Genomic DNA, 12,400 nt, shown 5'->3' on the forward strand with positions numbered 1-12,400 from the left:
TCAGTAGTATGCACCAAACTATTCTGCAGTAATGTTAAGTGGACCAGTGCAGTTTTCTGTCTCACCACATGATGGCAGCAGATTATTAGCAACAAAAACCAAAAAACATGGCATCAAGCAGAGAACTGTGAATCCATTTGAGCCTCTCACCTCCAGCAAGGGAAGTCAGCTGATAAGCTTCCAAACGTTCAGACCGCAGAGTGAATTGCATGTTAAAAAAAAAAATAAAAACCAAGCTGGATAGTAACTGGTCGATACTGACAAGTGTTTTATTAGTAACACAGACCTGGAGACAGAGCCAATAAGAAGCCGCTGTGAGCCTTGACAAGACTGACATTGTTCAGAAGGCATTTTAAAGACGGAGGGTCTAATAGTTGAACCCATACAGAAGCGGAGCGGGTAAAAACTGAATGGGGGAAAGGCTGCAAATTTGAATCAAATACAAAACCAACTGCAACGAAAAGAGAAGGGGAGAAAAAAATGTTTAAGTGCAATTCCTATTAGATGAAATCAGGATGGCATCAGATGGCAGATGGGGGAGGAGCGAAATGTCATGGTATGCAGAAGTCATTTATCGTATATTATAATAGAGAAACAATCAGATATGGAAAGGCGGCACGGCAGTCCACGTATCGTTACAAGCCATTCTTTTCTTCTCACAACGCTTCAGTCGTCTTTATCACCGAGTCCCATGAGGAGCTTTGGGGAAAGAGTGATGTTATGGCTGGGGGGGAAAAAAGGAAAAAAGAAAAAAAGAAAAAGAAATATCAGGCTGCTCGGCTATTTGTCCAGAAAAAAATGCCTGTGGGTGGTATGTTGCAAGCAAAAGTCCATCGATTACACCATTTAAACGGATCCATTCTTGTTCAGGGGGAAGAGAAACACATCTGCAGAAATTAATGAGTCACTGTCGGGGGTATGAGGTCGATCTAAAAAGGGGCGGTTCTCTATTTTCCCCTACTCAGTTGCTCCGAGGGGTTAAGACAGTAAATTGATGAGTTGTCTGCTTAAGTGCAATGTCTGGTGGTGATGGAGAAGAAGAAGAAGAAGAAGAAATAATAACGCAGAATTGTCTTTGTTGCTTTGCTGATCCTCCTCTTCCCCCCCCCCCCTCCCAATTGTCAAAAAAGTTTAAAAAGGGACTAACGAACTCAGCAAGCATACTCTGACTCATGTACACAAGCTCATCTTCATACGCACACAGTCAGTATCAGGAGCGATAAGGCAGAGAGGCTCCGTTTTGTTTTGGAAAAAAAAAAAAAAAATACAAATAAAGAATCGAGAAGAAAAAAAATAGAAGAAAAAAAAAAAAACAAGGTGGCTCCCCCGTCCCTCCTCAGTAGTTTTGGGCTCTGGTGGTCCCGTACTGTTCATCCCGTTTTAGGCGGTCGCCCCAACCCTCATCTCCTCAGCACACGTCTGAGAGGCTCAGAGAGGGCTGGTGGGTCGTCTGTGTGGGAACGGAGGGGCAGGATGGAAGCCGGCAAGAGAGGAAGAGGCTGGTCAACAAGCCCCGCCCCCTCTCGATTCAGCCAATCACCAGAGCCGGTGCTGGTGGAGGTTTCGACTGAGGACGGAGCGGACATCAGCAGTGAACCTACGACGAAAGAGAATCAGATTACCTGACATTGAATGTTTTCACCGGCTTGGCCATTAAAGGAACAGCTCAACATGAAATTGGGACATTTGCTTTCATTCGGAGAGCGAGATGACAGCATTGATTTCAACATCACCGCTGTGTTTGTGAGGTTCTTATTTTACTCTCAGGAACAAAGCAAATGAGCCAATTTCTCCCAAAATAATCAACCATTTGCAAAAACATCTAGAAGCAGCTTCTAATCAAACCTTAAAGATACCCTTTGGTTGCTGCAAGCAAGACAGGTAACATTTCAGTTCATCAATAAGGTTGTGCACTGTATCATAGAAATGGAAGTATGACAATTATATTTCAATATTCAGAATAATGTCAATAAGGAGTTACCTGCAGTCAATGTTAACTGTCATTTGCTTGCATCTCTTAAACGACCCATACTCCCATTTGAATACAGACTGTATGCACAAGAGTTAAAGTGTTTGCATTGTCCATTTGCTTTCAGTCCAACTTTATAATCCCTTTTACCTTAGTGCATCCAGCATAGGCAGCAAGTTAAGAAGTGCTGTGTCACTAGGGTCGCTGAACCAGGACTTGATGGGTATTGCATTGTCTGGAGGGCAGAAAACAGCCAGTGAGTTGCGTCAGAGAAACGGACATGGTTGTGATTTCCTGCTGCTGTGTTAAAGAGGCCACTGAGCGTTAGAGGAGCTGCAGATTTAATGTAGTGTTCGAGCGTTAACAATAAAGGCCTTTGTAGTGAAAGAACAACAGCTCGGTTATTTGTCTTCTTCCTGCCTCGTCACAAGATCGATGCGCATCATTTGATCTTATATGTTAAAAGACAAATGTACACAGGAGATGAGCAGCTGAATACACAACTCAACCTGAGCACACAGAAGCTAACTCGTGGCTCGATGCCGAACTTGTGATGTCACAAAAGCGTACGAAGGAAAAAAAACTAGAAATAAGGGAACCCATTATATTTTTAGGCTGTTCTTGTGGTTTATATGCAATATGTGCAATACTGTGAGATACTACTGGCTTATTAAAGAGATTAATAAGCCAGCAGCTGATTGTTTTATTTTACGTCACTTCAAACTGAGGAGTATAATAAAGACGACTCAGTGGTTCCCAAAGGTTTTGATTCATGCTGCCCATGAGAAAACCAACAAAACAAACATGTTTTCATTATTTCTGACTGAATCAGAATCAAAAGAGGGCTGCAAAAACAGTCATGGCCACTGTCTATTCATCTGTTGATTATATTTGCTTGGAGGAACTGAGAAATTAGAACATTTCCCCCTCATAACTCGAACCAATCATTGATTGTCGAAACATTTGAAGATGAATTGAACAGTTGACAACTAGGCGATTGATCTCCGCAGCTCTAAATCAAAGCGGACGTATTGAATTGGCTTTGCAGAACAAGCACAGGTGGAACTAATAACGCTAATGAAGATTTGCTGGAACTATTACTGCAACCGGGAGCCAATTAGCCGATTCATTACACCTGTGTTCGACACTGACAACGCCACGACTCAAGTTTGGGAAACGTTTTCCACGCTGGAAAAATGTGTTTTGAAAAACTCACATTGCGATTACGTTGACAGATATTGTGATTGCTATGATTAACAATTACTCGAATGAACATTTTTGCATTGCAACTTTACTCTTCAGAGTGAAGACTATTATGATGATACATTTGTAATGTAACACTGATACATACAAAACAGTTTGCACTTGGCCACATTGTGGGTTTTTTGTTCACATTTTGATTAATGGTGTATTACATGCACTCCTACACATACACAGGGTTCGTACACATTTTTCAAGGTCAAATTCAAGCACTTTTCAAGCACTTTTAAGGGTCATTTTAAAGATTTTCCAGCACCTTATTGCTGGGGTAAAATACTTTTCTACAGGAATATATAAACTCATTATTTTTTCTTCACTTTTTATCACAATAATGTACATTGTATTATGCTGTAAACATCTAAAATTATGTTTCATAATAGCAAAAACTTCAGAAATTAATTATCCAGTCTGATCCAAATTTTGTGAAAGACACAGAGTTATAATGTCAAGCACTTAAACTAAAATCCAAGCACTTTTCAGACCTTGAAAACACAACATTGAAATTCAAGTACTCTCAAGGATTTCAAGCACCCTGTACGAACCCTGCATACAGGTAACATGTCTGAGTCTTACCTGGATGGCTACGATAAGCACCAGGCGAGTTGTCCAGGATCACAATACTAGACAGGTCATCGTGTACTACAGACAGGTCTTTAATATAACTACCTAGATCCAATGTACAATGCTGGAAAAAAGAGACAAAAACACAAATGTAACAACCATCATCATCATCATCTTTAATACACAGCGTTTTAATACAGTTAGAATGGTACCTGTCTGTAGTATCTGCGTTTCAGGATGTTCCTGTTGTTGTCCAGCTTGTCTGCCACCGCTGAGCCGTAGATCTCCATACTGGCTGTGAAAACCACCAGCTCATACCACTGGCTCACCTGTGTACACACACACACAGAGTATAGAGCACACAACATAGAAGTACACAATTCAGAGTGAGTCTCGAAGGATCGTTATCCAAAACAAATACAGATTTATGACATCAAGCTGTGTCAGAGTGCAGTATGACAAACAGGATAAAAGCTGATCTGAGCTATGTGCTTTACTGTTCCCCTCCATGTTAATCTAGGATTCAGACACACAACCCCGATCACAGACTGACACTCACCACTTCTAAAAAGAAGTCAACATGTGGCCTTTTATGTACGAAGAATCTGACTGGATGCTTATCAATGACGACCTGCAGGGAGAAACAAACATTAGAAGTGCGTTCATGCGGACGGGCAGCGTTTAGGCTTCAGTGAACGTGCGCTCGGACATGTTTATGTGTCTGAATGCTCGTACTTTGAGGATGAAGTCTGGCGGCGTGCCAGGTCGCACTGTGGGTCTGAGGACCCCGTCATGGTGAGAGTGGATCAGCGTCTCGTCCAGGTCCAGAACCAGAATCTTCCTCTTTACTGCATCTGGAGTTTATCATAGAATATGGACATGTGTGACACGCTGTACATGTACACAAGAAACCACCGGCAGAAATGAGGCTGCACAGGAAATTACACAACCTTTACATGCAGTGTGTAACATGGTTTCTGTCGAAGCTGTGTGTACATGCAGCAGCTCAGTAACCAGATTTCTCCCTTATCCCTAACTTTATTTATCTTAATTGACTGGTGAGAGGAGGAGACAGAGCTCATCGCTAGTGGGATTCTTACACTGGCTTCAGTCTTTGTCATCTACAAGTGCACATATATAAACACACTTGATTTTCTAAATTCCGCACTCGATGCTCACTTGAAAGAGATCTTGATCCGAATGCAACATCCTGATCCAATAAAACTTTTCAAGTACAGAAGTCTCCGCTGCCACACCACCAGACTACAGAGCAGCTTCTTTCCTCAGGCTGTGAGACTCCGTTATTCACTCTCAGCACATTTTCAGAGTTCCAACACAGTGGCAGGCATCGAGTATAACTATATAGCAATAGTCAATCTTCTCGCTGATGGCCTTGTTTGCATATCTAGGTCATTTAGAGGCATCAGTATAAAACTGAGAATGTTTCATAACCAGTTAAAATGTCCTTGTAGTACATTTGAGTGGGCTTACTTAGAAGATTCTTCTATCACTACATGAATAATTGTTGGATTATGATTGGGAGAAAGCTTGACTAAGTGGATATCATAGGCTTACGTAATGCTGGCACATCCAGCATTATAATAAGCAGCATTCAAGAGAATTCTTTAAGGGAGCTTTTTGGAGCCTCAAGGTCTTCCAGAAAATGTGAATACAACGTCCTTAGAGCCTTTTCCGCTGATGTTATTCTATTACATATGTGAGAGCAACATGAAGAATCACAGATTGAACGAGCACAGTTTAAAAGTCCCTTTAAGCAGCCATGAATGTAAAGGAATGATTCATTCACTGAGACTGGACCTGGGCCTACAGCTGAGGTCAGCGTAGCGAGCGAGAGACGAGTCAAGGGGAACGGAAACGCAATCCTTCCTAGAAGTCAAGAGCGTTCTTCTGAATGAGCTCTGTGCGGCAGAAGGGAAGCTTATTGAGAGCGCACACACCAGTCCGTGCTCGTGTAGGTGCTGCCTGCAACATCTAGCGTTTCCTCTCTGCCTCCACATCAGCAACACGTCTCGTCACTGTAGAGTCGGGGGAAGGAAGCCCTGCCACTGTGTTCTGATATGTTCCTGCTACCGTCATTCACCGGTTTACTCAAACGCTTCATAGCAACAGTAGCTGTTTAGCTAGCACAGTGGCTAACTGGCCGGCCATCTTTTAATTTTAGCATTCTCGGTACAGGTCATGATAAACACAGTATGTATGCTTCCTCCTTATTAATAAAAGTTTTTTGTGGGTAGTGAAACTTAAAAATTCAAATGTTATTTACAGTGACGTATTGTTCCTACTCTTCTCTGTATTTTACACGGGCAGTTTGCTTCACACGTCACATTTGCAGCTGGCCAACAGACTACATTTCCTTTAAAGTGCTGATGTTATCCAGGGTAAATTCAGGTATACTGACAGCGGAACCACTTCCTATTCTTATTCTTGATTGGCTTTTAATTGTAATATACCATATTCTCTGAGATCACACTCACGCGCCGCACACACACAGAGAAGGCTATGGTCCAGGTAAGTAAAAATCCAACATTTTCACTGTCCATCATTTCAGTTGCTGATCAACTAGGAAGCGGTGAAATTTTAACAATTTGCAGATTCCCTCTATTTATACGACTTTTGACAAAGCGTGACATCATTACAGCATTTTCACTTCCCATCATTAGCATGACGTCAGAGGAAAACGGCTTCCGTACGAATACAGTCTATGATGCAAGAATGGAAGAAAACTTCAGCCGAACGCCTTAGATGCAAAACCACTGTTTGTGGGTAACGCGCTGCTAAAAGACACAGTTTCCAACCAATGTAGCCAAACATGTTTACTGACACAATTCAGACAGAAGCCTAACTGTAGTTAGCTAGTAGTAATAGTAAGCTATGGCACAGAATTTTAAAGTTCGTCTGAGTTTCTTTACATTATAGGAGGAGTGCTGTCAGGCTCATCCGAAAATAAATACTCATGTCCTGAGAGAGGGGTCAAGTTGTGTGTCTGTGCACAATGTGTGTCGTTACATTGTTGATAACGTTCCTTTTCTTCTCTGCACAATCACTTCTTACTTGACGGACTGGTTTGACTTAGACTTCAATTTCCACATTACAAATATGCTGCGACTGTGATAGTCTATCTACTCTAACCAGCGTCACATAAAAATAAACCCCTCGAGGTACAGTGTAGTTTTTACAATACTTCATCCAATTTTGTTCAACAATTCCTCACACAAGGGCCCCAAAAATGTAGCCGAGCAGTCGAATCATGAAAGCAATCATGTACTCACTGAGTCTGTTTCTGGAGATGGGTGACAGAGGCAAAGTGTCGTATCGCACCGTCTGATACTGGATTATCTGCAAGTGAACACAGAAAGTAACACAGTCAGTCAGTCCTGGACAGATGATACAAACCATATACAATACACTGAGCCATAATGACATAACAACGTCGTGGATGGGTTTCAAATGTGTGTTTTAGTTCAGTCTTTTCATTTTCCTCTGCGCTCTAAAAGAGTCGTCTTTATTTCCAAGGATATAACATCTGTGTGATTTTACACAGGCCCTTTATAGTGTTTTGGGAAACCTTGAGGGCATTAAGAGAAGTGGCTCCACGTCATCTCAATTACTGCAATCCATAATCCAATTTGAAAAAAAAAAAAAAAGCATCACAGTGGAAACTCGACTGAGCTGAGGATGATTTAAATCAGACGTGATGCAAATATCTGCATGAAAGCCATAAAATCCTCAAACGTATATTGAGCCTTCAGATGACACAGTACTTGTGGAATCAGCCAGCTTCTTCGGCTTCACATTAGAGATTGAGCAGTAGAACAGGGGAGGAGGACACCGCTGCTCTCACCCGTGTCTCCCCCCCACGTCTCCCCCACTCTCTAACTTCATGCTCTCCTCTGGTCAGTGACTACAGACAGGATCCTTTCCAGTGCCTCTCTTGCCCAGGGGCTCTGCACTTTTCTTCACAGGGCTATTTATATCCCCCCAGCTGTCGGTGGGTGTCAGCCGAGCATGGGGCACACATAGAAAGGGAGACTTGCAGGGTGACTTTGACTGAGCCTGGGCTGCTTGGTACCTAAGCCTCGGACAGGGCCTCCCTCGGTGTGCCCTCCCACTGCTGCCTGGCAGAGGAAGCTCGGGGGAAGCCTACTGGTGCCAGCAGCTGCTGGGCACCGCGGGGGGACCTCAACCCTCGACTTAGCTCCCTGCACCTCCAAGAGCGTCCATCTGGACCCCTGGCCAGGAGACTCAGACTGGGTCCTTTGCCACCGTGCCAGGGCTGCAATTTTCAATCAATGATGCTCTCTCAACCTGGCAATGACTCAAACTCTTTCATCTAAAATAAGTGAGTTAGAAAAGCAGCTAGCTGAAATCAGGATACTGGTAAATGACTTCAACGAAACTATAATCTGCAAACAACTAATTCTTTCAGTTTCATTACTGTAAAGTTCAGGCACAGCACCCAGGCAAAGCCAGATGACTGTAAAATCAATGGAAAGCGCATTCAAAATCTACTAAATGACTTTTCTTAGATCTGATGGTTGTAGTTGGTCACCACTGGACTTTGGCAAGTTTTGTCTTTCAGCTTTTTGGGTGTTACTTTTCTATCGTCTTGTCCAGCTCTGCCAACTTTTTGTGCATAGATATTATATCAACGGTCCAAAATGATGTGAAACTTAAGACGTTTTCTTGAGGGACAACGTTCAATCCCATCGCCACATAAGATCTCCCACAAACCTAGAGAAAATTTAATATTTGAGAATCAACATCACAATTCCCAAAGACATTAAGTTTACTACCATAGAGGATTACGACAACCAGCAAATGTCATTATTGAGAAGCTGAAACCAGACAATTTGGGGCATTTTTGCCTTAAATAAAAATACATTCATGATACTAATGCTGTTAATTACAATTCTAGCAGATTTATTTCCTGTTAATAAACAAATTAATGAATCACCTCGGAAGTTTTGGGTTAATAGCGAATGGATCTTAAGTGGTTTCATTTGGATCTTAAGAATACCACTAAAGTTATGATGCACTAGTTCCTGTAAACTCGTGCACCATCCGGCACTACTTGGACTGGCATCACACAACTGCCCGTAGTGGTCCCTGGGCATCTGTCACAGGAGAGGAACTCATGTGGGAGATAGTAAGTAGAACCGTTACGCAACATTGTTGTCACCGGTAAGATTAATAAACAATCACCTCGTCATCTGTTGACACAGAGTAGCAGCGTGAACAGGATTATGTCCTGGTCATACTATAATAGTCATAATCCAATTGAGCTTTTATCGATCCAATGTTTTCAGTCGGGTCTCTTGGTGCACTGTGAAACCCCTTGAGCCCAAAATGTGTATTAATTATCGTTTTAACTGCACTATTCAGTGGGTGAAGTCTCCACATCTTCAAATGGTCCTCGTCAAATCACCTATCGTGGTTTCCGTCCACAGGATCACCTGTGTTACACTGCCTTCTGCGTTTGGGGTCCGCGGTTTGTGACACTGTCCTGTTGCATTGCATAAAGTAAACAACAGCGCTAAACTGTGAGTGAAAATGAGAGAAACAGAGGGAGGGAGAGAGAACAGAGCGCTCTCTGTGCTGACATAATCCCTCTCACTTCAGCCATAACATGGACTGGACTACTCACTCTCAGGGCCCGTCGACAACCCGCAAGTGTTGCTGCCGCACAATAAACTGCAGACGGACCTCGAACAGCGAGATGATTACACCACACGGGGCACTCCTCCAAGCTTTGTCGGCTTGATACCGAAGCTCGTGTCGAAGTCCACTCATATTACACCACATGTGCGCGTCTATTAACGACCCGACGACACCTGTGTGCGCGTGTGAGCTACAAGCAGGTGGCCTCGGTCACGTTAAATGCCATGTTTATTGTGGAGGCATTTCGAAGCGATTGAAGGTGACCTGAAGGCTCGAGTTGGCTGCTCTGCTGGGATGTGGATGGTTTTTTTTACTCTCTGCACTGGAGCTGAATGAGCCATTCATTCAACAGACCCCAGATACACTATTAAAGAGCTGAGGACAGTCTAATCCATTAATCAACCATCCAAAACTTACAATTTAGAAGGCAGATTCATTGTTGAAGTCAAGATGCCAGATGTTTTTGTGGGTTTCAGCTTCACAAATGTGAGGATGCACTGGTTTTCTGTTTCATATTTTATATTATTATTATCATCATCAACGTGATCATTCTTTGGTTTCAAACTGTTGTTAACAAGTTTAAGACCTTACCTTGGATGCTGTGGAAAAAAGTGCATATTACTTTCTCTTCCAAACTAACCCTATGTCCACGTTATTATACACTTCTTGATTAATAAATGTTATCGCCATGTAATATATTCTTTTAAGCAGAGTTTTAAGCTGATTGATATAGCACTAAATCTGATACTGAGTCTGAATGGGAGGTTGGGATCTGATCACATATTAGCAGATTATTTGGGTAAATGGACGCACAGGTGAGAAACACAGGTAGTCCAGCTCTCAGGGAGCCAGATGAGCATCCGTACAGGTCGACGTGATCTGAAAAATAATGTTTAAGCACCTGGAAAAGACAGCAAGGTAATCATTTTGCTCACATGTCAACAGAAACACAACAGGATCGACTGCCACACATTTCACAAACCCCGTTCTCACCGTTCGTAGGTGCTTCCTGAGGATGTACATGATGAAGCCCCATATTCTCGACGTTACGCCGAGAAAAGTGCGGATGCCAAGTAAACATTGCCGGGTCTTCAGCATGTTGATGAGCACGCAAAGACCCCCACAGCAAGTCAACTTCGATTCTCAGCTGCAAACACGCTTCTGCCCGAAGTTGTTGGGGCAATTACTGAAGGAACTTGCTTGCTAGTGATAGTCAAAATCCGTCTTTAGCCACAGCCGCCAAACTAGCAATTCAAATTGACAGACAATTGAGGCCAGACAAACGTGTGAGTACCTCGCTCTGCACACTTGTGGCACAACTAACGTTAAATAGAGAACATTTTCATTGTAACTGTGAGAGACAAACGTGGACGTGGTCAAAAGAAAAGCTGCTGCACGACGGCTGCTGCTGTATGGACCTTAGCACGCAGCTCGTTGACAAGCTAGCTCTGGAGCTAGCTGTGCACCAACTAACGTTAGCTAGTAGCCACCAAGCTACCGCTAGCTCGACAGGGTGACCACCTTGAACCTAGGACAAAAATACCCAAAAAAACCTTTGGGGCCGCTCGTTGTCAAGCACCGCTTCAACGTGACTTCACTGTGCGCGGCGTCCGAAGGGAGACAGCTTTACAAAAGTTCACAAAAGTCTAGCCGGCTCCGTTAGATTCGGTTTGTAGTCCAGTGGAAATCCGGAATGAAACTGCGAGCCGCCATCGCCGCCTTGCCGTCACTTCCGCGAGGAATCCTGTGGTTGCGCGCAGCACGTCCACGTGGAAAGAAAATAAACAGACGTGGACGAGCGAGTCTGAGTCTGAGGCCAGTCTGATGAAATCTACCGGCTTAATCAGTCAGTCGGCTCGAGCTTTCAGACATGTTTCAGCATCTCTCTTACTCTTCGTCAGTTCTGGTGACTCGTGTGTGTTTGTAGAGTCCTGCTCTCATGGTGTCGTTAGACCTCATGGTGTCACTGTGATCAGCTGTAAGACAACATCAACATTTCTATGTGTGGGTGAATACTTTTTTTTTAAAATAACATTTATCAGGGACAGGGGCGTGTGGGTTAGACAAGTGTCAGTTAATACAAGTTTGACTACAATCTATTTAATTACTTCGGTCTCATTTGACACTTAGGATTCAGAAATGCTAATAATAATTGGAAATGGAAACCCACCAAGAAATCCAAATGTATCAACATCATCTACAATGAAATCAGTTTATGTATACATCACCACGTGACTTCAGATCACTGTTCAGAAGGTCTCTTTACTTTAGAGGGGTTATAATCCCACTGTTCCCTCTCAGATTGTTTCATTTGTTCTGCAGGATGGCTGGAGGATCTGTACAAATGTACAAGCGCTCAGTATTTTACAGGAGAGGAGCAACACCTGAACACCTGCGATACATCGTCCTGTAACGCATCAGACTACTGTTAGAAGTGAGGACATGAGTCTGGACATTGCACGTGCAATATGACATTTTATGAAAATGCAGTGTAGTTTAAGTCAACACACAGATAAAGGCATCGTTTCATTTTAATATACACTGCTCACAATAAGTTAGGGATACTGTGAGAGACTCAGCGGATTTCATACTGTGAGTGTCGTTGTAAATTAATATGAGTTTAAAGGCGTTTTGTTTTGTACGTTTCTGTGCGGAACCAGTGTTCGTCTGCTGGAACAGTATGGGTTAGCAGATGTAGCATCTTTGAAGCAAATTTATGCATATTTAATCAGAGCAAGAATTGAATATGGGTGTTTGGTTTATGGATCTGCAGCCAAATCAGTTTTAGCTGGATTAGATAAAGTCCAAGCGATGGCACTTAGAATATGTACATGAGCTGTGCGATCCTCTCCAGTATGTTCGTTACAGGTAGAAACAGGAGAAATGCCACTCTGTCTATTGGGTCAGCTTGATGGGTCAAAGGGATGACCA

At 43.0% G+C, this 12,400-nt stretch overlaps 1 protein-coding gene across 1 annotated transcript; it reads right to left on the reverse strand.

Moving 5' to 3' along the window:
- Window positions 1-244: 244 nt before the first annotated feature.
- ctdnep1a (CTD nuclear envelope phosphatase 1a) lies at window positions 245-11,230 on the reverse strand. Its single transcript, XM_030431918.1, has 8 exons — window positions 10,463-11,230; window positions 7,081-7,147; window positions 4,526-4,644; window positions 4,350-4,421; window positions 4,003-4,119; window positions 3,803-3,914; window positions 2,120-2,204; window positions 245-1,597 (listed from the first exon to the last, which is right to left on the reverse strand). Exons 1-8 carry the CDS (start codon window positions 10,565-10,567, stop codon window positions 1,537-1,539), a joined length of 738 nt encoding a protein of 245 aa, XP_030287778.1. The 5' UTR covers window positions 10,568-11,230; the 3' UTR covers window positions 245-1,536.
- Window positions 11,231-12,400: the final 1,170 nt, after the last annotated feature.

Source organism: Sparus aurata, chromosome 10 (genome assembly GCF_900880675.1).
Source record: "Sparus aurata chromosome 10, fSpaAur1.1, whole genome shotgun sequence".
Lineage (NCBI taxonomy): Eukaryota > Metazoa > Chordata > Actinopteri > Spariformes > Sparidae > Sparus > Sparus aurata.

Excerpts from the sequence above, each read along its gene's own strand:
- ctdnep1a (XM_030431918.1), bottom strand. The coding sequence starts at position 10,567 with ATGCTGAAGACCCGGCAATGTTTACTTGGCATCCGCACTTTTCTCGGC. Across the intron at positions 4,120-4,349 it reads TTGACTTCTTTTTAGAAGTG|GTGAGCCAGTGGTATGAGCT; the intron begins GTGAGTGTCAGT and ends GTGTGTACACAG. Across the intron at positions 1,598-2,119 it reads CCTATGCTGGATGCACTAAG|GTTCACTGCTGATGTCCGCT; the intron begins GTAAAAGGGATT and ends CTTTCGTCGTAG.